The 25969-nt window shown below is 42.7% G+C and overlaps 1 protein-coding gene across 2 annotated transcripts in view; it reads right to left on the reverse strand.

The window, feature by feature from the left end:
* Positions 1-25969, reverse strand: part of adss2 (adenylosuccinate synthase 2) — a 612379-nt gene that overhangs the window by 54373 nt on the left and 532037 nt on the right. The window contains exon 1 of one of the 2 annotated variants that reach the window (XM_078405370.1): positions 19927-20281. The exons of the other annotated variant lie outside the window; for it this stretch is intronic. Coding sequence (XP_078261496.1) covers positions 19927-20139 — 213 coding nt within the window. The 5' untranslated portion in view covers positions 20140-20281. Of the gene's footprint in view, positions 1-19926; positions 20282-25969 lie in introns of those variants that run through there. 2 annotated transcript variants of the gene reach the window in all.

Below are 25969 nucleotides of genomic sequence, written 5' to 3' on the forward strand. Positions count from 1 at the left end.
GGTCTCTGTATAAGGAAGAGCTGGAGGGTCCCTGAAGACTTCCTAGTGGGGAATAGAGGTGCAAAAGGGACTGGACGTTAATGGTAAGGATGAGGCAATAAGGGCCTAGGATTTGAAAGTGACTGAAGCGGTGAAGAACATGCGAGATGTCTGGGATATAAGTCAGAGGGACCAGACAAAGGTTGGGGTGGGGGGAACAAGGTTGAATCAATATATTTGGAGATGAGTTTGATAACGCAGGAGCAGTCCTGCTTTTGGATTTTGGAAAAGAGATAGAAAATGTGAAAAAGGGAATGGGTGTTGGTGAAAATGAAAAAGTAATAAGGCTATCAAGAAGGGAATCGTTGCATTCTATGCTGGAAGAGAGGAAAGACCTGTGTTAGCATCACATTGAAGATGACAACAATTATGGAACACGATTCACTGATTGTGGGGGCTAATGAAATGCAGCAAACTTCTTCCTGTCCCTTTTCAGCATTCCCAAAGGGAACTTCCCCTTTGTGACTCCCAGTTTCACTCCTGGATTTCCATCAATAGACACTTCCTTTCTCAAGATACGTTTTACAAGATACGAACACCTCTCCTTACACTGCTTCCATTCCCATCACCCAAGGACACAAACACTCCTTCCAGGTGAAACAGCAATTGACTTGCATTTCTTCCAATGAAGATCAAATGAAATTCAAGAGAATGCACCTCATGTTCTGACTAGATACGCTACACTATTCAACAATGAATTCAACAATGAATTCAACAATTTATGATAATCAACTTTACCCTATGTATCAGAACTTGCCAACTATGTTGAAAGATCAACTTGTAAAGTTAACTGAATTTTCACCTCTCCACAAATGTTGCTTAACATCCTGAAAATTTCAGCAGTATTTTCTTCCAGAATTAAGAGACGTAGTTTCTTCGCTTTTCAGAAAAGACAGATGTATAGCTTGTGTAGAAAATAATGACCAGCATTTTACAGAAATTATGCAGTTTATTTAATGTGAGAAAATAACTGCAGGTGCTGGTACAAATCGAAGGTATTTATTCACAAAATGCTGGAGTAACTCAGCAGGTCAGGCAGCATCTCAGGAGAGAAGGAATGGGTGACGTTTCGGGTCAAGACCCTCCTTCAGACCATTCCTTTTCTCCTGAGTTGCTGCCTGACCTGTTGAGTTACTCCAGCATTTTGTGAGTAAATACCTTCAGTTTGTTTAATTATTGATTAACAAATAATTAATTAACAGGTAATTATTCCCCTACAGATCCAATTTCCCTCTGCTAACACTTTATTCTGCCCAGCAGAGCTGGTCCTCGCCCTCAACAACTTATCCGTTGGCTCCTCCCACTTCTTGTAGGTCCAAGGCGTAGCTATGGGCACCCACATGGGCCTCGGCTATGCCTGCTTCTTTGCAGGATACGTTGAACAATCCCTGTTCCAGGCGTCCACTGGCCCTATCCCCGAATATCTCTGTTACATTGATGACTGCATCGGTGCTACCACCTGCACCCATGTAGAACTCATGGACCTCATCAACTTCACCAATTTTCAACCTACACTTAAATTTACTTGGACCATCTCCGACACCTCCCCCCCCCACCTTCTTGATCTTAGTCTCCATAACTAGAAATAAACTATTGACAGACGTCTATTAAAAAAACACCAACTCCCACAACTATCTCGACGACACATCTTCCCACCCTGCTTCCTGCAAAGACTATCCCCGACTCCCAATTCCTCCATCCATGCCGCATCTGCGCCCAAGATGAGGTGTTCCAAACAAGAACATTCAAGATGTTCTCATTCTTTAGAGAACAGAGGTTGCCCTCTCCCATCATCGATGAGGCCCTCACTCGTGTCTCCTCGGTTCTGCCCATGCTCCCCCTATGCCTCGTCGCAACAGAGACAGAGTCCTCCTAGTCCTTACCTTCCACCCCATCAGCCGTCGCATACAATATAATTCTCTGAAATTTTTTGCCACCTCCAATGGGATCCCAACACCAGCCACATTTTCCCATCTCCAACCCTTTCCACCTTCCAGAGACCATTCCTTCCGCAACTCCCTGGTTAACTCATCCCTTCCCATGCAAACCACCCCCTCCCCAGGTACCTTCCCCTGCAACCGCAGAAGATGTAACACCTGTCGCTATACCTCCTTCCTCAACTGTCCAGGGACCCAGACAGTCTTTCAGGTTAGGCAGAGGTTCACTTGCACCATCTCCAACCTCATCTACTGTATTCGTTGTTCAAGATGTGGACTCTTATACATTGGCGAAACCAAACACAGACTGGGCGATCATTTCGCGGAACACCTTCACTCAGTCTGCGTGAACCAACCTGATCTCCCGGTTGCTGGACACTAATTCTCCTTCTTATTCCTACACAGACCTTTCTGTCCTCAGTCTCCTCCATTGTCAGAGTCAGGCTAAATGCAAATTGGAGGAACAGCATCGCATATTTCGCTTGGGCAGCTCACAGCCCAGTGGTATGAATATTAATTTCTCCCACTTCAGGTAGCACCGGCATTCCCTCTCTCAATCAGACCCCCACCCAAGTCACACTAGCTTCTCATTTTCACCCTGCAAACAGCTTACAATGGGCCTGTTTCCTTTATCATTGTTATTTTTTTACATATCTTTTATTCATTGTTCTTCATGTCTCCTCATCACCGTCTTTATCTCTCGTTTCCCTTTTTCTCTAACCAGTCTGAAGACCTCGTCCCGAAACGTGACCCATTCCTTCTCTCCAGAGGTGCTGCCTGTCCCGCTGAGTTACTCCAGGTTTTTGTGTCTATGTTAGGTAATTATTTTAGGTTGATAGACAACTTGCTCAATTGAAATATTTAAAGATGTTTGAAATTACAACGTGACTTTAAATACTTCACTCAGTAGCTCAAGAGGTTTCACAAGAGTATTAATAGAATTAGGGAATGAACCCTACCCTAGACTAAAATATTTTCCAATGCATCTAGGGTTTCTTTCTCAGTGATAACTGAGAACCAATTACTGGGTTGTTTACTCAAGTGATCAAATTTTCATGAAACTGCAAGTCTAGATTTCAAGGTAGTATATTTTTATGCAAACTTATTGCCTCGACTACTTTTGCAAAGAGATACAGCTCAGAGAAAGATTATGTTGTTATCCATCCCATTCTGAGAATGTGTAGCTGCAAAGTATAAAAATGCTAATTCTGTCCTGGTGTTTAAAATTTCCTTTGAAAATTGGAATCAAATATGTACATACACGAAAAGAGACACAAGAGACTGCAAATGCTGGAACCGAGAGCAAAAAATAAACTGCTGAGGGTACTCAGTGGGTCAGACTGCAACTGTGGCGGGAAGTGGGCAATTGACGTTTTGAGAATGGACCCTTCACATCGACTGTAAATTTTGCTCCACCGATGCTGCCTGGCCTACTGACTTCCTCCAGCAGTTTGTTTATTGCTGGAAATGTATTCGATTTGTCAATTTTATCCCACCCCGATTACTGGATTACCTGCATTTTGCAAACAAGGTAAGACTGCAGAGAAATAAAGAGAGACAAATAAGAATGAAGGGATTGCTCTGCTGGGGGCTGACATAGACCCATTGGTCCAAAATAATTGGAATCAGGTGATTAAATCTATAACAATCTAAGGTGGCACTAAGAAAGACAGTTTGCCCCAAGAGTCCAGAATCAGAGGGATAGAAGAGAGACTGGTTCGAATTACTGAACAGGATTTGGGCAGACCATTTAAAGAGCAATGGAGGAGACACTGAGAACACAAAATTATGACTATATGGGAATTGGGAACAAACATAAAACAGCAAAATAAATTGGCAAGCTTGGTTTTGGAACAGCTGAAGCTTTTGGAGGATAGCCATGTAGTAGAGGATGACTTTAAGGACTTTGAGTGCATTGGTGACAAAGGAGTGAACGGGTGGATAAGAGGTTGTTAATGATAGAGATTGATATGGGTTGGAATTTGAACAGAACGTGGAGGGAGAAAACAGCAAGACTTTGCTACGAAAGAAAAAGGAAATGGAATTGAATTAATAAACTGTGTATAGATGTGAAGGTACAGGAGACAAAAGTCTCTGTCCTTCAAATATGCAGCTGGAGCAAATAATGTCTCAGTGCGAGCTCAATCCTTAAGATGTAAAGTGGAAGCAGTCTACAGACTTCAAATGGAGAGTCAATGTGTCAAATCAATTAGTTCCAGTTATGTTGCTGAAACCCATTTAAATGAAGCACGAAAATCCATTGTGTTTAGATTGAAGTCATCAATCAACATAAACACAAGTTAGAATCAGGAGTAGGCCACTCAGCCCCTCAAGCTTCACCATTCAATACAATGTTGGCTGAACAGACTTTAACCACACTACTGCTCGCAGAGGAAGGAGAGTTCCAAATGCTCAAGACCATTTGTCTTAAATGGGTAACTTTTTTAAGGAGAACCCTCCAAGTACTTGATCTCCCACAAAAGAAAATGAGCCGATAGGCAGGGCAGATAGTCAGAAAGTTTTACAAAGGCTTAGAATGGATCTGAGGTAGAATTTACCAAGGAAGAAGTAAAATCTGGAATGCACTGCTCAAGTGGCTGATTGTCTCACAACATTTTAGCATCTGGAGGAGTACTTATAGACTGCCATGGCATAGAAGGCTTTAGATCAAGTACTGATAAACAGAACCAGCATTGATTGGTATCCAATGGGCGACACGAACATGGATGGCTAAAGGGCCTATGGAGAGGATATTGCATTGATCCCTCACATTCGCATGTTTCATTTGTGTAATCCTTATATACTCCAGCAAATCTTTAGACTTTATTGCCTTCCATCAGTGAAGAATGTGGGGAATCCGCTGTGGTGGACGTTTGTTAACTTTTATGGAGTTGTGTGTCATGTTCCTTTTTTCTTTATTATGGCTGTATGGTAATTCGAGTTTCATTGTACCTTAATTGGTACACAACAATAAACAGACATTTGAACCATGCCTCGCCTGCCTAAACTTTTCCATTATATAATCAGAATATACAGCTTATAATACCCATGATTTGTAAGTGCATTTTGAGGGTGTAGTGCAAGCTAGAATGCAGAATCAGTTGCCTGACCAATTAAGTGTGCGTCTAGCATGTAACTCAATACACAAAAAAATAATAATAGGGCACTTGTAAAGTTTCTAATGTTCTTAAAAAAAAATTGGACTGGAGGTTGCAACCTCAGATTCATTACAGAGCCTTCCTTTATTTGACCAAGGGATGTGGTAGTTACAAGCAAAACCAGTATTTAACATTAATTCTTAGGTTCCCTCATGATGGTGGTGCTGAACGCCTTCTCAAAACACTGTATTCCGTGTGGTGAAGTCAATCCCACAGTTAGTTTGGACAAAACATTTTTGGTCTTTGAGCAGCAATGAAGAAACTGCCAGCATATTTCCATACCAGGGCAGTGTAACACTCACTCATCGGAAAACCTAGCAACAGTAATATTCTGGTTTGCAGAGACGACAAATTTGGTAGACACTTATGAAGTCTTTCCAAGACACTGCAGGTGACAAATAGTTAATATTTATGGTTGATGTTAGGGTGCCAGTCAAACACGCTGTTCTGAACTAAATGTTGGATTTCTCATGTTTCAATTTCAGTTCTGATAAAAAATGACCCTGAAATATCTACTTTTTTCATAAGGTCATACATAAGTGATGAGTACAATTAGGCCATTCAGCCCAAGTCTACTCCGCCATTCCATCATGGCTGATCTAGCTCTCTCTCTGAATCCCATTCTCCGGCCTTCTCCCCATAACCTCTACTAAACAAAAATCTAACTATCTCTGCCTCAAAAATACTCACTGACTTGGCTTCTACAGCATTCTATGGCAACGAATTCCACAGATTCACCACCCTCTGACTAAAGAAATTTCTCCTCATCTTCTTAAAAGAACGTCTTTTAATTCTGAGGCTATGACCTCTTGTCCTAGACTCTGCCACTAGTGGAAACATCCTTTCCACATCCACGTTATCCAAGCCTTTCACTATTCTGCATGTTTCAATGAGGTCCCCCCTCATTCTTCTAAACTCCAGCGAGTACAGGCCCAGTGCCAACAAACGCACATCATAGGTTAACCTACTCATTCCTCTTCTCAGATCTCACCTGACTTACATAATCATCTATCTATATCTATATCCATCTATCTATAGATACTAGACCAAGTTGGGCCCATTCCTCGTTGGGTTTCCATTGTGACGTGGGAAAATTGCGTTTTTTCTTTAAAATAAATGAGTTTTTAAAAATTAAATCTCAATGAAAATTGCAATGAAGAAGCCCCGACAGACAACCAGGGCGCTTGGAGCGGGAAGAGCCGGCAACCAGAGCAACAGCAGCGCTCCCCCCAACATGATACCCGGACCAATCGGCCGCCAAGCGTTTAAAAAAAATTGTTTAAATTAACTTTTAAAAATGAAATAAATGTAAATGAAAGTGCCGTTTGTTTTAAAAAAATGAAATAAACCTTTCTTTAAAATAAAGCGTTATTTATTTAAATTGAACGACTTTTTTTAAGGTGAAAGAAATGTAAATGAAAATGGCGATGTTTGGAAAAAAAAGGAAAAAATCTCTTTAAAATAAAGTGTTGTCTGTTTAAATTAAATCTTTAAAAAAAATTGAAATAGACCAAGTTGGGCCCAAACCTCTCCTGCATTGGTCCAGCACCCTCTCCTCCTCCACTCCCCTCCCCCCACTCAATCCCCCCTGAACCCCTTATCCCCCTCACCTCATATTCCCTTATCCACCCCCTCACCCATTCCAGCCCCCCTGAACCCCCCAAACCTCTCCAGCATTGGTCTGGCCCCACCCCTCCCCATCTCAACCCCCCTTAAAACTTCCCAAAACCTCTCCTGCAATGGTCTAGCACCCTCCCCTCCCCTCCCCCCTCACCATTCACCCCCACTCCCCCCATATATTGAAAAATATAAGAGCAATTTGAATGAAACGTAGATGAATGTGTCCCCAAGACAATGGTGAGTAAGGTGGGTCTAAAATTGTGGGGGTCATGCAGCGTTTTTTGTGGATAAGAAGGGTACAAACGGAGGAAGAAACATAGGGAACAAGCAAAATGAGAGTTTTTGTAATATAATAGTAACAGATGGATTTAATATCATGAGAGGAATAGATCGGATAGATGCACAGTCTTTTGCCCAGAGTTGGGGAATCGGGGACCAGAGGACATAGGTTCAAGGTGAAGGGGAAAAGATTTAATAGGAATCCGAGGGGTAACTTCTTCACACAAAGGGTGGTGGGTGTATGGAACAAGTTGCCAGAGGAGGTAGTTGAGGCTGGGACAATCCCATCGCTTAAGAAACAATTGGACAGTTACATGGATAGGACAGGTTTGGAGGGATATGGACCAAGCACAGGCAAATGGGACTAGTGTGGGCGAGGAGCCTGTTTCCACACTGTATCACTCTATGACTCTAAGTGACAACACAAATAGATATGAATAAATTATTACAAGGTAGTCATTACAATGACATGTTTCCAAGGTAACCAAGGCTGGAACAATACATGGGTATTTGACATTTCATATAGACAGGTAGAAAAATATAATGGTTGAGATTGTTCTGAGCCACATGCAAATTGGAGGAACAGCACTTCATATTTCACTTGGGCAGGTTACAACACAGCGGTATGAATAGGGTCTCGACCCGAAACGTCACCCATTCCTTCTCTCCAGAAATGTTGCCTGTTCCGCTGAGTTACTCCAACTTATTGTATCTATCTCATAGCGGTATGAATATTGATTTCACTAATTTCAAGTAACCTCTCTCTCTGCCTCTCCCCCACCCTAGTCGGCCTGCTATTTATCATATCATATCATATATATACAGCCGGAAACAGGCCTTCTCGGCCCACCAAGTCCGCGCCGCCCAGTGATCCCCGTACATTAACACTATCCTACACCCACTAGGGACAATTTTTACATTTACCCAGCCAATTAACCTACATACCTGTACGTATTTCTACTGTTAGCATCCATATCTCCCTTCGTTAACACCTCTTCCACAGCCAACAATGGGCCACTGTGGGCTCCACCTTTCCTTGATCATTGATGCCGGCTGTGATCTGTTCTGAACCTTTTCATACCTCTAGTTTCCTTCTCACCTGACTTACTCTGAAGAAGGATCTCGACCCAAAACATCACCTATTATTTTTCTCCAGAGATGCTGCCTGATCCACTGAGTTACTCCAGCATTTTGTGTCTATCTGTGATTGATACATTTGGATCCTAGAAATGTCAGGAGTGGCAGGAACAAAGAGAAACGTCCAGAGGTCAAGAACAGATCTGTCATGTTTACTGTTGAGGCCCTTTTATTCGTATCTATACCTGCTTCTGCACAACTAGTGCCTTCATTTACTGAGTCTTTCCTCAATGGGAAAATGAACAAGGGTTACTCCTGGCTCGATCACAAAGATCTCATGCCCTCTCATGCAACTCCCTCAAATTCCCTACTATCTCACAAAGAACCAACAACCAAATGATAGAGCACTCTTGAAAGGTTTACATAGTTCCAAGGCCATCAGGCAGATCTGTTTGGGAGTTGGCTATGCAAAAGACTAGCAATATAAAATATGTACCATATCTGGTCCTTGAACTGAAACCTACTTAGAATTAACTGCTGTAAACAAATACAAAGCCGTACTGATAAATTCTGGCACCCTCAAATGCGTCAGCAGAATCTGAAGTGATATACCTTAAACCCGAGTGATATTGTTGGCCTGTGCGAAGGAATACAGTACTTGTTGATTCACAGAATGTGGGGATTTGTAATCAAATAGCAATGCAAAATAACCTAATGCTAAATATTTTATTTAAAGAAAATTGAACAGATGAAGATGAACCTGGTGGTCCATCAGACTTAAGGTCTTACTCGAAAAGCAATTCAACTTTTTAAATAAGCTAATTTTCTTTCTATTGCTCCATCCCTGCATCTATCAGGCGATACATTTTGCACTGAGTGACGACAGCATTTTGCCTGTAGGCAATGCCCATGCACATAATATATTATTGAAGGTGACAAGCACAGATTTTCCAGAATCACTCTAGGAATTTAGTCATAGGTTACCTTCGGTTACCAAAGTGAATAATCAAGACTTTCACTGCAGTACAGCTGCAGAATAGAAATTAGAGCAAGAGATCACATGGGATAAAGCAAGAATACTTCATTGGGTGATGACAAAAGATTAAGAGTGGAAGACAAGTGAACGGTTTCCACATCTGATATAATTAGAACACTGACTAAATTTTAAGATAGCAAAGCTGTAGAGAAGAAATAAGCTTTGATGCAGACTTGGGTTTTTTTAACAGCTTTTGTGAATTGTCACAGAACATTTTTTTAATGAAAATGAGGCGCAATTTTATGTTGCACTGTTTAACATGAGATGGAAACGCCCGTCACAATGACTCATTGCAAACAGGTTTCACAAAAAATGCTAATACCAACAGTTATTATTTACACCGACTTACTGCTGCAGCCGTTGAATATAAATGAGTGAACATTTAAAATGGATGACTGGATACCAAAGTATAAACCAACAACCATTACTTGGAATACTCTGCAATCAACGTGGTTACATATTCAAACACTCTTTAAAAACAAAGTAAACAGTTATTAGCAAATTGCAAACGTCAAAGCTAATTACTGGTATTTTGTATAACACTAGAACTTGGCTAATTTAAAGTTTAAAAAAAATTATTTGCCCACCATTACACATGTAAACATTTAACCACATATTTAACCCACAACATTTCAGCTTCTTCTGGTTTGAGAATATTCCAGAGAACCCCAAGATGAAGCTATAGACAATATTTAGTATTCAGTTTGATAAGTTGACTGCGGGACCAGTAGTCTGGGGTCTGCAATGGGACTATGATGTCTTACTAGTATGTGGGGCATGTGGCTAACTTTGTCTTTCATTTAAAGCAGCTATTCAAATGCAGAGAAGTGGGTCAGAATAGCCACACACACGGAGATCTAGCAGAGGAGGCCTGATGTGCATAAATTATTACTATAATATAAGAAAGGTAAAGCTATGAAAATCAGAGAATGGGGGTAGTGGGAGACAGCCATTCCATTCCATCCCTCAGCTCCTCCCCCCCCAAGGTGTAGATTCCAATAAATTAATGGATCGAAATACAATAAATGAGAGTACTTGGCCTCTCCAGCAAAACAACATTAGTATGAATCAGTACATACTCGTCACCAAAATGCAGAAATTATGGGAAATTACAATTTATCAAAATAAAAGCAGGTAAGTGCATTCTCACACTTCTAGTCTTAAGATAAAACCACAACAAGATGAATGCGAGTTTTGTAGACAAGATTTCTGGGTAAAAGGGTTTTAGTCCACTCATAGACTTAGTGTAGAGGAAAAAAAAAACCAATTTTACAAAATCAAATACCAATGCCGGAATTGCCAATTTTATAAAGAGTGATGAGTAGAATATGCTTCCACTCTCCATCAATTGACCAGTGGACGAGGAACAATTTGATACAATTTGGAATACTCTGCCATTAACTTGGCATTGTATTTAAACTCTGCCTTTAAAAGACAATATTTTAATCCAGCACTGGACTCTTTCTTATGGTTCTTATGGTTGTGTTATGCCTATTATCATGCAACTTAGGAGTATCCATCCCATGTATTTGAATAATTTCATGCTGTAGGCTGGTATTTACTGGAAATGCAAATTCTATCTAGCATTGGAATGTATGCAAGACCGCAAGAAATTGCAGAGTTTTGGACATAGCTCAGACCATCTTGCAAGCCAACTTCCCTTCCATTGGCTCCATCTGCATTTCATGTTGCCTCAGCAAGACCACCGGCATAATAAAGGATCTGTCTCACCGTGGTCACTCCTTCTTCTCCTCTCTCATCATGCAAGAAGTACAGAAGTTTGAAAATGCATACGTCCCGATTCAGGGACAGTTTCTACCAGCTGTTATCAGACAACTGTATGGTGCTCTCATCAGCTAAAGTGCAGTCCTGATTTCCCATCTACCTGATTGGAGACCTTTGAACTATCTTTAATTGAATTTTATCTTGCACTAAATGTTGTATCCTTTATCTTGCACTTTAGACGGCTTGATTGTATAGTCTTTCCTTTGACTTGATAACACACAAAAGCTTTTCATTGTACCTCAATACATGCGAAAATTATAAACTAAACTAAAATGGCATGTCAATTTGCAATATTGATTAAATCCCAGACGACTGCCAGTATATTATGAAATTGTATGTTAAATTTAAATGCAAGGTTATGGGAAACAACAGGAAAGTGGGACTGAGCAAAAAACAAAGCGCTGGAGGAACTCAGCAGGCCAGGCAGCATCTGACTGAAGGGTTCCGAACTGAAAAAACGCCTGTCCATTAGCCTCCGCGGATGTGACCTGACCTGCTCAATTCCTTTGCACTATTTTTTGCTCAAACATATTTTTTCCAACATCTGCAGTTTCATGTCTCCAACTGGGATTGATTATTGACAGCTCTTTCAAAAGAGCCAGCTACATGGATCAAATTACCTCAACGTTTGATTTGATAAAATCAGTAGGGGTATGCCATCTTGTCCCGACATGTGCAGCTCTTGTACATATCAAGATGATATTTTCTTTTTTTTAAATAGATGAGGAAGTGTTGCCTTTCCCTGGAAACTGATCAATGTAAATAGGCAACTCTACAGCCTCAGTAGTCACGTCTACTGCTGAATTGCTTCATGTAGCAGTTCTCGGAAGCTAAATACAACACAAGATAAAATGTAGTGACAAGTGACTTGATCTGCCACCTGTTCCCTCAGCCAAAGAAGTTCACACCAAGGTTATCTAGAATGAGGGAGAAGATCATTGACCCCACTTTCAGTAACCAGCTTAGAGCAGATGAGTGCCAGTCCCTTCTTAGATGATAACTTGAATTGATAATTTGTATTGTAGAGTTTTGGTAATTCTATTTTCTGCCTAAAATATACAGCATTGATTGTTGATCAAAATAAGACAGTGCTGGCGTAACTCCATGAGTCAGGCAGCATCTCTGGAGAACACGGATAGGCGACGTTTCAGGTCGGGATCTACAGTTCCCTGTCTCTAACATTGGTTGCAGATCGACAGTTGCTGAGCGACAGCAGAAATTAAACTTCAGAATAGCTGTCGTTTGTTTTGTTGACGGTTTTGACCAGTTGCTATGGATCAAACGAAGCATAACATTAGACACCTATGTTTTACTTCTTTCACCCGCTACTTTTAAGTAACATTACCAGGCTGATTTCTTTTGTATTTAGAGTGCATTGTATGCGATTTTGAGAAAATAAATTAATCTCAACTCAGAAAATCTTTTGCAGCTCTTCTCAACGAGGACAACAAAATAAGCACTTCTGAAGGATAATTTGCAGTATGGATTAATTCCAAAATAGCACCTCACGCAGCTCAGTTCAAGATCTATTTCAACTTGAAAAAAGGCAACCCTAAAATCCATACCAGCTCCATCTATTATCTTCATCAACTCACCAAATGAAGTCACACACAAGATCAGTGCGATAAAGAAGTCACACACAAGATCAGAACATTAATTATTAATGCTCTGTGACATATTAACAATAAAAAAAATATTAACTCTGATAGTTATTCAAAATTTTACAGGCTATGGGTTATGGAGTTTAGCCAGATAAGTGCCAGTACATCATGATGTTGAATAATTAATGTGAGAAATCATATGCTATTTTTTAAATGCAGTGGCATTGCCTTAATGCCACAAAAGCATTGTCGCAGTCAGACAAGTCCACAAGCTATTTCTCATCACAGATGTAATCCTTACACAATTCTTACATCTTAAGCCAAGTTTACAGCCGATCCGAAAATAATATTCCGATTATTGACAAGGTATCTGCAATGAGCAATACACCTTTTGGTGTGGTAAAACCCTTTATAGCATCTATAAAGCAAATGGCAGATGGGTAATACGTACATAAACATAGCACAAAAAGTAAGGAAATTTGTGTTTGGTAGATTATTTCTTTGTTGTAACAATGCTTCTTGGCAATAAATCTTATACCGTTGGAAAGCCTGTTTATTTCCCCTTTAAATGGTGCCACATTTGTAAGGAACATGCATTTGTGGGATGAGCAGCAGAGCTGAGTATATGGGTTGCGCCCATGAAAAATCTGCCAAATCTTCTCTGCCAATGCCAAACAGCTTATTCTGCCATTGACTCTTGTTCGGTGTTGTTTGGTGGATTGGATGATTGAAGTCTGAAGAAACAAGACATATTGGCAATTTAACAATTTATTCATTTAATAAACAGGAGCCTCAGTAGCGTGTGGAAGAACCATACACAGCCACAACAGCCTGGCACCTCCTCCTCGTGCTGGTCACCAGCCTGGTCACACACTGTTGTGGGATGGCATCCCATTCTTCAACCAGCATTTGTCGCAAGTCAGCCAACGTGGTTGTGTTGGTCACTGGCACGAACAGCACGCCCAAGCTGATCCCACAAGTGTTCAATGGGGTTGAGGTCAGGACTGCTGGCAGGCCATTCCATCCTCTCCACTCCCAAATTCTGGAGGTAGTCTCTGAGAAACCCTGCTCTGTGGGGGCGAGCATTGTCATCTTGGAGGATAGAGTTCGGTCCCAGACTGTGGAGATATGGGATTGCCACTGGTTGCAGAATCTCATCTCGATATCTCTGCATTGAGATTGCCTCCAATGATGACAAGCCTCGTTTTTCCAGTGAGGGAGATGCCGCCCCACACCATCACACTGCCTCCACCAAAAGATGTTACTCTATCGGTGCAGCAATCAGCATAGCGTTCTCCGCGTCTTCTCCACACTTTGACCCTATGATCCAACTGCCGTAGGCAGAATCTGGACTCATCGCTGAACATAATGTTCCTCCACATGTTCAGGTTCCAGTGCACGTGTTGCCGACACCAGCGCAAACGGGCCTGATGGTGAAGGGCAGTCGTGGCAGGCCTCCTGGCAGCCCTATGAGACCGGAGATCGGCTGCGTGCAGTCTGTTCCGAATTGTCTGGGCAGAGAGCCGTCGGCCATATCGTCCTGCAAACCTTGACTGCAAATCTGTAGAAGACAGCCTACGGTTCCTAAGTGCTGACAGGGTGAGGAAACGGTCTTCTTCGGGTGTCGTCTTCTTGGGACGCCCACTTCGCGGCCTGTCTCTGACATCCCCCGTTATATGGAACTTGGCCTTCACTTTGGAGATGGTACTAGGGCTCACTCCAAATAATGCCGCAACTTGGTTTTGCGGAACACCTGCTTCAAGTTGCCCTATCGCACGGGCCCTATCCAGATCAGTCAAACGTGGCATGCCGATTCTTGGAGCAGACACCTACTGACCACTGTAGCAGGGCCCATGCTCACAGATGCTGCCAATCAGGTGCCAATCAGGCACCTGATTGTCAGCACCTGGGGGGTACCAGAAGCTCAAAACAAGAGTCAATAGCAACAGCAGAATGAGCTGTTTGGCATTGCCAGAGAAGATTTGGCAAATTTTTCATGGGCGCAACCCATATACTCAGCTCTGCTGCTCATCCCACAAATGCATGTTCCTTACAAATGTGGCACCATTTAAAAGGGAAATAAACAGGCTTTCCAACGGTATAAGATTTATTGCCAAGAAGCATTGTTACAACAAAGAAATAATCTACCAAACACAAATTTCCTTACTTTTTGTGCTATGTTTAGATACAGTGCATTCAGACCATCACTTTTTCCACATTTTGCTATGTTACAGCCTTATTTTAAAATGGATTAAATTATTTTGTTTTTATCATCAATCTACACACAATACCCCATAATAAAAAAGTGAAAACAGTTGTTTAGAAATTTTTGTAGAGTAATTAAAAAGAAATGACTGAAATATCACATTTACATAAGTATTCAGACCCTTTACTCGATACTTTGTTGAGGCAACTTTGGTTGCGATTACAGCCTCACGTTTTCTTGGGTATGACGCTACAAGCTTGGCACACCTGTATTTGGGTAATTTCTCCCATTCTTCTCTGCAGATCGTCTCGAGCTCTGTCATTCCTGCTAGAGTCCCCTTCTAATCAACTTTTGCTAGCTCCTCCTTTATGCCTCAGTAGTTAACTTTACTCAACAGTAACACCAATACATCTAATTTCAGCTTCTCTCTCAAACTGCAGTTTAATTCTATCAGATTATGATCACTTCCTCCTATGGGGTCCTTCACTTTAAGCTCGCTAATCAAATCTGGTTCATTATACAACACCAAATTCAGAAATGCCTTTTCCCAGCTTGACCACGAGCTGCTCTAAAAAGCCATCTCATACGCTTTCTACAAATTCCTCCTCGTGTGATCCTTAATTAACCAGATTTTCCCATTGTACCTGCATATTTGAAATCACCCATGACCATTGTAACTTTGCCGTTCCTACATGCCTTTTCTATCTCCTGGTGTCATTTGTACCCTACATCCTGGCTACTTTTCAGAGGCCTGTATATAACTCCTATCAGGGCTCTTTTACCATTGCAGTTTCTTCGCTCCACCCACATGGGATTCTACATCTTCTGATCCTATGTCATTTCTTACTAATGGTTGGATTTCATTCGTTACCAACAGAGTCACCCCACCTTCCTCTCCTCAGCTGCCAATCTTTTCAACAGCATGTGTATTGTTGGATACCATGAGAAGCGTGCCTGATTAAAAATAATTCATTGGTTTCTCTTTCCACAGATGCTGCTTGACTGGATGAGTTCTTCCTGCATTTATGGGTTTTTTCTCTTCCAGATTCCAGTAATCTTGCAATTCTATTTGTTTTCCAAATAATATTGCATTACCGATGCTTAGTCGTATTGAAACAACTGAACGTTATAGTTCTTTAGGAAGTGCAGTCGTTATTATCCAGTTGTTCAAAACCCAGTGTATATTTTAATTCCAATAAAACAATTGCAGTGATTAACTTGAATGGAGTTTATTACTAATTGTAACCCTTGTTCTGGCTCACACTGATAATTGTGACTGGTGTTGACTCAGCCTCAATTTTAAAATTCTTAATTCTTTTTACAAATTCCTCTAAGTTCTCTGCACCCACGATCTCTAATCCTCCAGAATACCATTTCTGACCACTTGTTCATTTCCAGTTTAATCTCTTTACATCCTCTAGCCAGGCTTCAGCTGCCAACTCAAGTTCTAGGATTTCTTCACTAAACTCTGCGTGGTTTTCTTAAGGACAGTCCTTAAAACATATCAATACCAACAGGTCACAAAAATAACAAAAATTGATAGGTATTGTTGGTATAGTGAAGAGGATATTGGATAATATTGATGAAGCGGTAAATCGATCAAAACACTTGAAGACGCAATTTAATCCTGATTAATTATGCATTTTGGGAGAGTGAATAAACTATGCCATGCACAATGAACAGTGGCATTTAGAGAGTATTGATCAACAAAGGGATGTTTTTATGACACCACACGTAAGGGAGACGATTTTCAAATTACTCTCCTTAATAAGCTAGCGTGTAGTCTGGAAGAATAAAGAGGTTAAAGTACACGTCTGTAAAATAGTACCCTAACTGAAGTTGGAGTATTATGTGATAATCTGGTCACCACATGATTGGAATTGCACTGGCGATGATGCATATGAGGTTCCCCAAGATGTTCCTGGAATAGATTGTTTCAGTTGTGAAGAAAGAATGGAGAGACTTTATTTGTTTTACTTGAAGCAAATGAGAATGAAGGGGATCTGATAAGAATATACAAAGATAGATAGGGTAGAAAGTGAGGAACCTTTCTAGATAACAGATATGTGTAAAACCAGAGGGCATGGATCCAGATCCAAAGCAGTAGGCAGTTTCATGGTAATTTGACGATGAACATTTTTCACCCAGAAGGCAGTTGGAATCTGGGACCTGACACACTCTGCCCGAGTGAGTGGCGAAGGCAGTATTGAAGTCATATCCCAGATAAGCACTGGAAATACCAGCATAGAAGACACAGGCCAATGGCTGGCCAATCTAGAACATAGAATAGTAGAACTGTACGAAGAACAGGCTCTTCGGCGCTCAATATCTATGCCAAACATGATGCCAAGACCAGTCTGAAGAAGGGTCTCAACCCGAAGGGTCACCTATACCTTTTCTCAAGAGATGCGGTCTTACCCATTGAAATACTCCAGCTTTTTGTGTCTACCTAAGAGATCTACGATCTCTTTTCTTAACCACCAACCATGGCAGTGAGTTCCAGGCACTCACCATCCTCTACATAAAGATGTTGTCCCGCACATCTCCTTTACATTTTGCCCCTCACCCCTTAAAGCTATTCCCTCTGGTATTTGATTTTTCTGTTCTAGGAAAAAAGATTCTGACTATCTACCCGATCTATGCCTCTCACAATTTTATATACATCTATCAGGCTACCCCATTTTCCTCCAAATGGGAGCAAATCCTAAGCCAAAGTATCGTCTCCAATAGCTTCCCCGCCATTGACATGAGGCTCATGAGCATATAATTCCCTGGATTCTATCTACTTTTCCTTCTTAAATAAAGGAACAATAGCTACTCTCCAGACTTTGTCTATGGTTAGCAAAGATACACAGATCCTTGTCAAGGCTCCCACCATCTCCTCTCTTGTTTCACTCAATAACCTGGGATAAATTCCATGAGATCCTGGGGATTTATCCACATTAATCAAGACCCCTAACAACTCCTCCTTCCTAATCTCAAAGTCCCCTTGCCTATTAGTGTTCTCCATGCTTATCACAATGTCCTCCATTTCCTTCTCCTTGGTGAAAACAGATGCAAAGTTCTTGTTTAGTACCTCTCCTACATCAGACTTCAAGCACAAATTTCCTTCTTAATCATAAGTGATAGGAGCAGAATTAGGCTATTCGGCCCATCAACTCTACACCACCATTCAATCATGTCAAATCTATCTCACCTGCCTAACTGCATTCTCCTGCCTTCTCCCCATAGCCCTTGACACCCGTACTAATCAAGAATCTATCTATCTCTGCCTTAAATATATCTATTGACACGGCCTCCAGAGTCTTCTGTAGCAAAGAATTCCACAGAATCGCCACCCTCTGACTAAAGAAATTCCTCCTCATCTTCTTCTTAAAGGAACGCCCTTTAATTCTGAGGCGATGATCTCTGGTCCTAGACTCTCCCACTAGTGGAAACATCCTCTCCACATCCACTCTATCCAAGCCTTTCACTATTCGGTAAGTTTCAATGAGGTCCACCCTCATCCTTCTAAACTCCAGCACGTACAGGCCCACTGCCGTCAAACACTCATTATATGTTAACCCCCTCATTCCTGGAATCATTCTTGTAAACCTCACCTGTACCCTCTCCGGAGTCAGCACATCATTCCTCAGATAGGGTGCCCAAAATACTCCAAATGCAGCCGAACCAGCACCTCAGATCCTCAGGATTACCTCCCTATTTTTGTATTCTAGCCCTCTTGAAATTGATCGTTCTCCCTGGTTACCCTCGTTTTTAACAAAGGTATAAAAAACTTTGTGAATTTCTTTAATCTGATTTACCAAAGCCATTTTGTGGTCCCTGCTGGCCATTCAAATTGCCCGCTAGTTATTTCCTTCTTTCTTTCTTTATATTCCTCAAATGCCCTGTCTGATTTCATCTTAAATCTTGCATGAGCTCCCTTTTTATAGTCTTTTTGGCTTTGATGGCGTATCAAAGGGACCCATTTCTATGCAGTATGACTGTTTTTGACACAAGCATGGATTTAATAGGCCAAATAGTCTCTGCATAAATGTCAATATCTCCTTGTGTAGTTCAATATCAATTTTTGTTTCAGTTATTTACAAGCTCTTTGGTATCTATTGCAACATTAAATAACCATATAAATGTTTAGTTTTGAGCCAGGCAATTGTTTTTCATACAGTCCTGGTAACAGTTTGCATTTGGAAGGAAGAAGCGGAGGGGGGAAGCGGAAGTGGGTAGGGAGAGAAATCGATAAATTAATGGGGTGATAAAATACAATTTCCTTGACCATTAATTTGGAAAACAAATAGTAACGGGTTTTTTTTTTAAACGTCGGCTCTTTTCCTTTTTCTGCAATGTTGCTACTGCGTCTTGGAAAGTGTGAGAGAGTAGTGTTAAAGGCAAAAAGGAAGTGGGTTTAGCAACGAGAAAGTGACGTGTGGCAGCTTTCCCGGAATACTCGTCCCCGCCAAGGACGTTATAAACCCAAAATGAAGATACACCGGCGAGGTCGTAATAAACATCTTACATAAATACGTCTCGAACCAGCAAAAAAAAAAATTTTTTAAATACAGCAGCTCTCCCGCTTGAAGTAACGGGTTCCTGCACTTTGCTGAACCACGCAGTAAAGAAAGGAACAAACAGCGTTCTGTGTCCTAACCCCCAAACGGGGCAGGCTGGCCGGCCCAAACAACAGGGCATGGAGGTCAGCAATGAATGAGAAGAGGGAGTGCAAGTTCAAAAAGGAGAAAGGAATACGTGGGAGAGAAAGAGCAAGAGTGAGGAAAACGGGATGGAGGTCAGAAAGAGATGACTGTTTTGGAAAAGTTATGTGGGGGGGTGGGGGGGGGGGGGGGGGGGGGGGGAGGAGAAGAGAGTGAAGGTGAGCGAGGGGTGGAGAGGAGAGTGAAGGAGGGAGGGGGGTGATGGCGAGATGATGGGCGAGATGGTGGGCGTGCTTCCCCCCGCCCCCCCCCATGTGGTTTGATTCACTCCGCGATCCTAGGTTGGTCCCGCCGCAGCGGGCTTGAGGCCACAGGGGCCGGACCAGACTGGACCAGGCCCGGCCTCACCCCTGGCCAAAAGCCCGGGGCTCGACGGGGGGCGGGAGAAACAGCGGCCCACGCTGAGGCGGCAGGCCCCGGCTTCGGCCACGGCCCCGGCTCCCCACCAACCGTAGTTGGCTGCCAGCGGGCTCGCTTACCTGGCACCTGCACACCATGTCGGCATCCTGCGCCAGCAGATCCACCACCTTGCCCTTGCCCTCGTCTCCCCACTGCGCGCCCAGCACCACCGTCACTTTGTTGGGCGGCTTCTTCGGCCGCCGCCAGAGCGCGTCGCCCCCCAGCTCCGAGCCGCAGCACAGCCCGGCATTCGGCTCTGAGTCCAAGCCGCCCCCGCTGCCGTTCTCCGTCATGATGTCCCGGTGTGTGAGTGAGTGAGCCCGTGTATCGAGCGGCCGGCGGAAGATTGACTCCTCCCTCCAGCTGCCTTCCTCTTCCTTCCCGCCCTTGGCCCACCGAGCGCTGGCCCTGACCGCGCCTCTCCGCTCCGCCCCGCCTCAGCCGCAAGTCTCGCCCAGACAACCCCCTCCCTTGCTGCGCCAAACCCGCCTCGCTAACCCCTTGAGATCTTGCCGTGAGGAACACGTCCCGCCGCTCCCCACGGGTCCGTCTGGCCTTTTCCCTGGGACATCACCGTGCCTAGACGCTCTCAACACTTCCTGAATTCCCCCTCCATCTAAAGCCGTCCTTCCGTACTTTGCTGTGCGAAGTTCCCTTGGCGTCCTGGGATCTTACTTTGTCAAATCTGCTTCCCAAGCGTGAAACATTCCTTCCTGCTTCCCTGGGATCTTGTCCATTGTGTTACTCCAAATGGGGTGATATTTGCCAACCTTTTTCACTGCTTCAATGGGATACAGCTGTGCCTTTCTTCTTGGTTCTTTTCATGCATCTATCTGCACCTTCTTGCCTTGTCACTTCAATGCGATCCTGTTGTATTTCACTCCCACCTTGTGGATGTTGTTTTCCATACACACAAAAAATTTCAGTGGGATTTTACTCTTATCCAACAAAAATCCCTGGACATTATTGGAATATGTTTTTGTGTAATATTCATCCTCATGGGTTATTGCTGTGCATAAACACTCACAGTCTCTCAAATCTGTGGAATTCTTTGCCACAGAAGGCTGTGGAGGCCAAGTCAATGGACATTTTTAAGGCAGATAGATTCTTGATTAGTACGGGTGTCAAGGGTTATGAGGAGAAGGCAGGAGGATGGGGTTTGGAGGGAGAGATAGATCAGTGCTGATTGAATGGCCGAGCAGACGATGGGCCGAATGGCCTAATTCTGCTCCTATCACTTATGACCTTATGAATCTTGCTGTGTGAAACCTTTCTTCTGTGCCACATTTTATTTGTTCGGATTCAGGCAACTCTGGCCAGGCCATAATTACCCTGGAGAAGGTAGTGGAAGGCAGGCAGCCTTCCTGAATTGCTGCAGATCCTCTGCCATAGGTACTCCTACCTCACTGTTGATAATGGAGTTCCACGGTTTAGTCACATTGATGATGAAGAAATGGTCATGTATTTTTCCAAGTTAAGAAATAGTGGTGTTCCTATGGATTTGAAGCTTGAACTACTTGGTGTTAAAGGTCATGGGTTTTGGGACTTGCGTCAGAATAGCAAAGGTGAATAACAGCAGTGCCACCTGCAGATGGTACACACTGTGCTCGGAGTGGCAAGAGTGAAGGTAAAGGGTCACAGATGGGGTACCAATCAAGTGGCTGCTTTGTCTGAGATAGTGTTGACAATTGTAAGCGCTGTTGGATCTGTGTTCACTCCAGCCTCTGACCTATTTTTGTGGCTAGTACACTTGATCAATGCTATCTTCTCCCAGGTTGTTGATATTGATATATTTATGGTAATGCTAAATGATAAAGGCATTCAATGTCAAGAAGAGGTGGCAAGACTTTTAACATCTCTTGTCTCAATGTTGCCTGGGTCCTTTTGCATGGGGTGCTTCATTGCCAAGGAGTATTGAATGAAATTGAACATTGTGCAGTCAGCACTGAATGACTTCACTTCTGACTTTATGATGGAATGAAGGTCATTGATAAAGCAATTGAAAATAATTGGGGCAAGGACTCTGCTTGAGAAACTCATGTAGTGATATCTCCTTACAGGAATTGTTATTCACCAACAACCACAGCCATCTTCCTTCGTGTGAGATATGATTGCAACTATTGGAGTACTTTCTTCTTGATTTCAGTTTTGCCATGGTTCCTTGAAGCTGTATTCAGTCAAATGTCGCTCTGATTTTGTAAACACAACATACCTCATGAACTTTCCACAATTTCTGAATCAGGTTGACTTGATCTGAAGTGCATATCTTCTGTACATCTTATATTCTGCTTAAGTAGCAGACAACCCATTGGTATAAAATTGAATTTTCCAAATACCGGTAACAACAACTCTAATGTCCTACACATATTCACCTGTCCAAGTTTTCTTCCTTTGTTTATCTTTCCCTTCCTTCCCTGGTCGTGGCATCATCTGCTCATCAGCCCATTGCCATCTGGTTTTGCCTATTAGCCTTGATCCAACTACCTCTTCTTCACCTAGTTCCATCTACCCATCTCCTCCGTAACTGGTTCCAACTATCACGGACCAGTCTCTATCCCACCCCTCAACTGGCAATTTTTTCTGTTCCTTCTCAGTCCTGATGTAGGGTCTCGGAATAGAAAATCCACTTATACTTTTTATCTGTACAGACACTGTAAGACCTACTGATATGTTCTTCTGTTCTACATCTATTCTGTGTTGGTGAAGACTTCCAGAGGAAGCAAAGATGGATCATCCATTCTATTTCAATATGATTGCAAATCTTTCAGCATCAGCTTTCACAGTCACACACTGGGTGTCACAATTATTGTGAATGGGGATGCTCTCAGAGCCTCCTCAGTCTGTTGGCTTCTTAATTTCCCACAATTAGATATGATAGGATGTTTTGATCTAATCAGTTGGTTAAGATCACTTAGCTCTGTCTATTGCATGCTGTGATTTGCTATTGAGAACAATGTTGCCCTGGTTCACAGTGCACTTCATTTATAGGAGTGCATGGTGTTGCTCCTTTAATGCCCATCTACACTCCTTATTGAAGCAGGGTTGATGCTCTGGCTTGATTATAATAGTGGAATGAGGGATATGCTGAGCTATGAGGTTATGGATTGAGATGGTATATATTTATATTACTGCACATGGTCCACAGAGCCTCATAGGTAGCTGAATTGGAGCCACCAGTTTTGTTCTGAGCCTCTTCCATTTCACATGATTGTAATGCCATGCAATGCAATGGAGTGTGTCTTTGACTCCATAATGACTGTGGTGCTAAGTACTTCCAATACCATCGTAGATTGATGAGGATGTGACCAGGGAGGTTTATCATTTGTGTCAGACCCAGACTGTTAGGTTCTACCTTCTGGTCTTAGCCAGATTGGTCACTGATGTTGTTATCAAACCACTTATTGGTGATTGGAGTCCCCAACATACATTATGTTCCCTTGCAATTGTCAATGCTTCTCACCAGTACAGAGGAGCACATGTTCATCAGGTGAGGGAGGATGGTCGGTGGTAAATTAGAAAGTGGTTTTGCTTGTCCATGTTTAATCCAAGATTTCACCCCAGATACCTCAAGACTTCACAGAGTAAGCAATCTATGCTGAGGTCTTCCACGGTCACTCAATCCTGTCTATGTTCCACTGTCCTGATCTCTGGTAGATCTGTCCTATCAATGATAGGACAGCGCATACCCAGGGATTGTGATGGAGACTGGCACATTGTCTGCAGGGTATGATGCTGAAACAGCGCCTGTTAAAAGATTGTTGTTTGATGAGTACATTTTGTGCTGTCCTAATTTAGACACCAGGCTACAGATATTTGTGAGGAGGACTTTGCAAGGTCAACTAGGTTGGGATGACATTGTTCCATCTAAATTTGGTGCCAAGGTCAATGCTGAGTGCCCTGTTCCTAGGGAGGGCCAGTGGATTAGTAAACAACACCATGTGGCTCTCTTGTACTTGAAAGGAGACCAAAAAGTGGGAAACTAAGTCAGGGAAGAAATGTGTAGAAAAGAACTGCAGATGCTGGTTTACACCGAAGACAGACACAAAACGCTGGAGTAAATCAGCGGGACATGCAGCATCTCTGGAGAAAAGGTGCCTTCCCTACACAGATGCTATCTGTCTTGCTGAGTTACTCCAGCATGTTGTGTCTATCTTCAGGGAAGAAATAATCATTCAGAGAAGTTCAATGTAATCAAGCAAATCAATATCATTTTATGAGGGTTAAATTATGTTTGGCAAATTTGCTGACGTTCTTTGAAGCTGCAACAAACAGAACCTGTGGATGTGGATTTACAGCAGATGTATTTGGATTTACTGTAGGAATAAACAACAGCAGCCACAAAGGGCCAAGTGGCCTCCTGCTTCTGATCCTTGGATTCTCATAGTGGACAACACCACCTAGTTGGCAAATTTAGACAAATACAATTGAAGTGTCCAGTACACAAGAGACACCTTAACATTCTTGATAACACAAGCACAAGCTCAATTGCAAAGGAGTTTGTAGATGAAAGGAGACCAAAGACTACGACATAGTTTTAGTATAATTGCACCCCATACACACGCACACACACACACACACACAAAATTACATTAACAGCACATAGACATACACACAAAAGGACACGGATAGGTGCAATCATTTGTTCTATCTCACCAAGAGTAAGGATGCCTCTGACCAGATGCAGATTCATATACATTAGGATGCAATGAAATTCCTTGTTCTAAATGAAGATCAGGGTAAACCATATACGTGATAACATTGGATGCAGCAAGAAATACAATAACAAGTGCAAAACAGCAAAATGATGCAAAGATTGCAATGCAATCTGAAGTAGTGCAAAAGACATATTACAGTGCAATAACATAATAATTAAATGAGGTAGAATTAAAAGTAGGAGTACGTGGCAGCACTTCAGGGACTTGGGAGTGAAAATGGTGATTGCTTCAGGAGTCTGACAGCAGTGGGGTACAAGCTGTTTTTAAGTCTGGGTGTTGAGGTTTTCAAGCTCCTGTATATTATCCCAGAAGAAAGAAAAGGAAATGGCCAGGATGAGAGGCATCCTTGACGATACATCCACCCTCCCCTTCCTGCATTGTGATAAGGAAATGATGAGCCTGTGGTGGTCTGGACTCTCTGCAGGTTCAGGCACTCGAGAGCAGAGCAGTTGCCCGAAGAAGATGAGATGCATCCTGTCAGAATATTTTCTCATGTGCATTTGTATAACTTTGAGAGAATCCTCATGGCCATGCCAAATCTTTCTCAGACGCCTAAGAAAGTGAATATGTTACTCACTCCCTTCAAAGCTACTCCCTCATTTCCAACAGCATTCTTACCCAACCCCCATATCAGCAAGGAGTGACTATGGGCCTAACCCTGAAAATGGGAATCTTTTCAGAAGGATCATCTGCAGACTTCTCACTGTTGCTTGATATTGACAGATCGTGGTTGCTCAATATTCTGTCGATGAGATGGCAAGTCCCAGTGAGCACTTTCCCTGATGTTGGAGACAGATTCATTCTGGGAACACAAATGTTTTGGACATGTTATATATCTGCAAACCTATTTGACAGTCTCAAACTACTGCAAACCAGCTCTTGAATCTAACTCTTTTGTCAATTGTGCCCCGCTAATCACTGTGCCCAAGCGACCTGTTTCCCCCCCCCCCCATCCACCATACCTCCGCAGCGACCTGCCCTGCTACCCACCATGCCCAGAGACCTCTCCCGCTAATCACCATGCCCCAGAGACCTGCCCCACCATCCACTGTGCTCACACGACCTGCCCCACCACCCACTGTGCTCCCACGACCTGCTCCGCCATCCACTAGAGACCTGCCCTGCTACTTGCCATGTTCCAGAGACATGTCCCACTACCCACCGTAGGTGTTCAACCGACTTCGCTGCCCACCATCTCCTACCCAATAGCCCACTGTGTCCCAACTGCCCACCAGGTATCTGCGATCTGCCCACCACGTCCTCAAAACCCACGTTGATGTAAACCCATTCTAGATTCCATAGCTGCTATAAACTCTGCTCTGGCATCCCACATGGTTCCACCCTCTGCCCTAAACTCCCACACTACAGCAAGCTGTTCTTTAAGGTTAAAACACAAATTAAAGGAACA

The sequence above is a fragment of the Rhinoraja longicauda genome, chromosome 9 (genome assembly GCF_053455715.1).
Source record: "Rhinoraja longicauda isolate Sanriku21f chromosome 9, sRhiLon1.1, whole genome shotgun sequence".
Classification (NCBI taxonomy): Eukaryota; Metazoa; Chordata; class Chondrichthyes; order Rajiformes; family Arhynchobatidae; genus Rhinoraja; species Rhinoraja longicauda.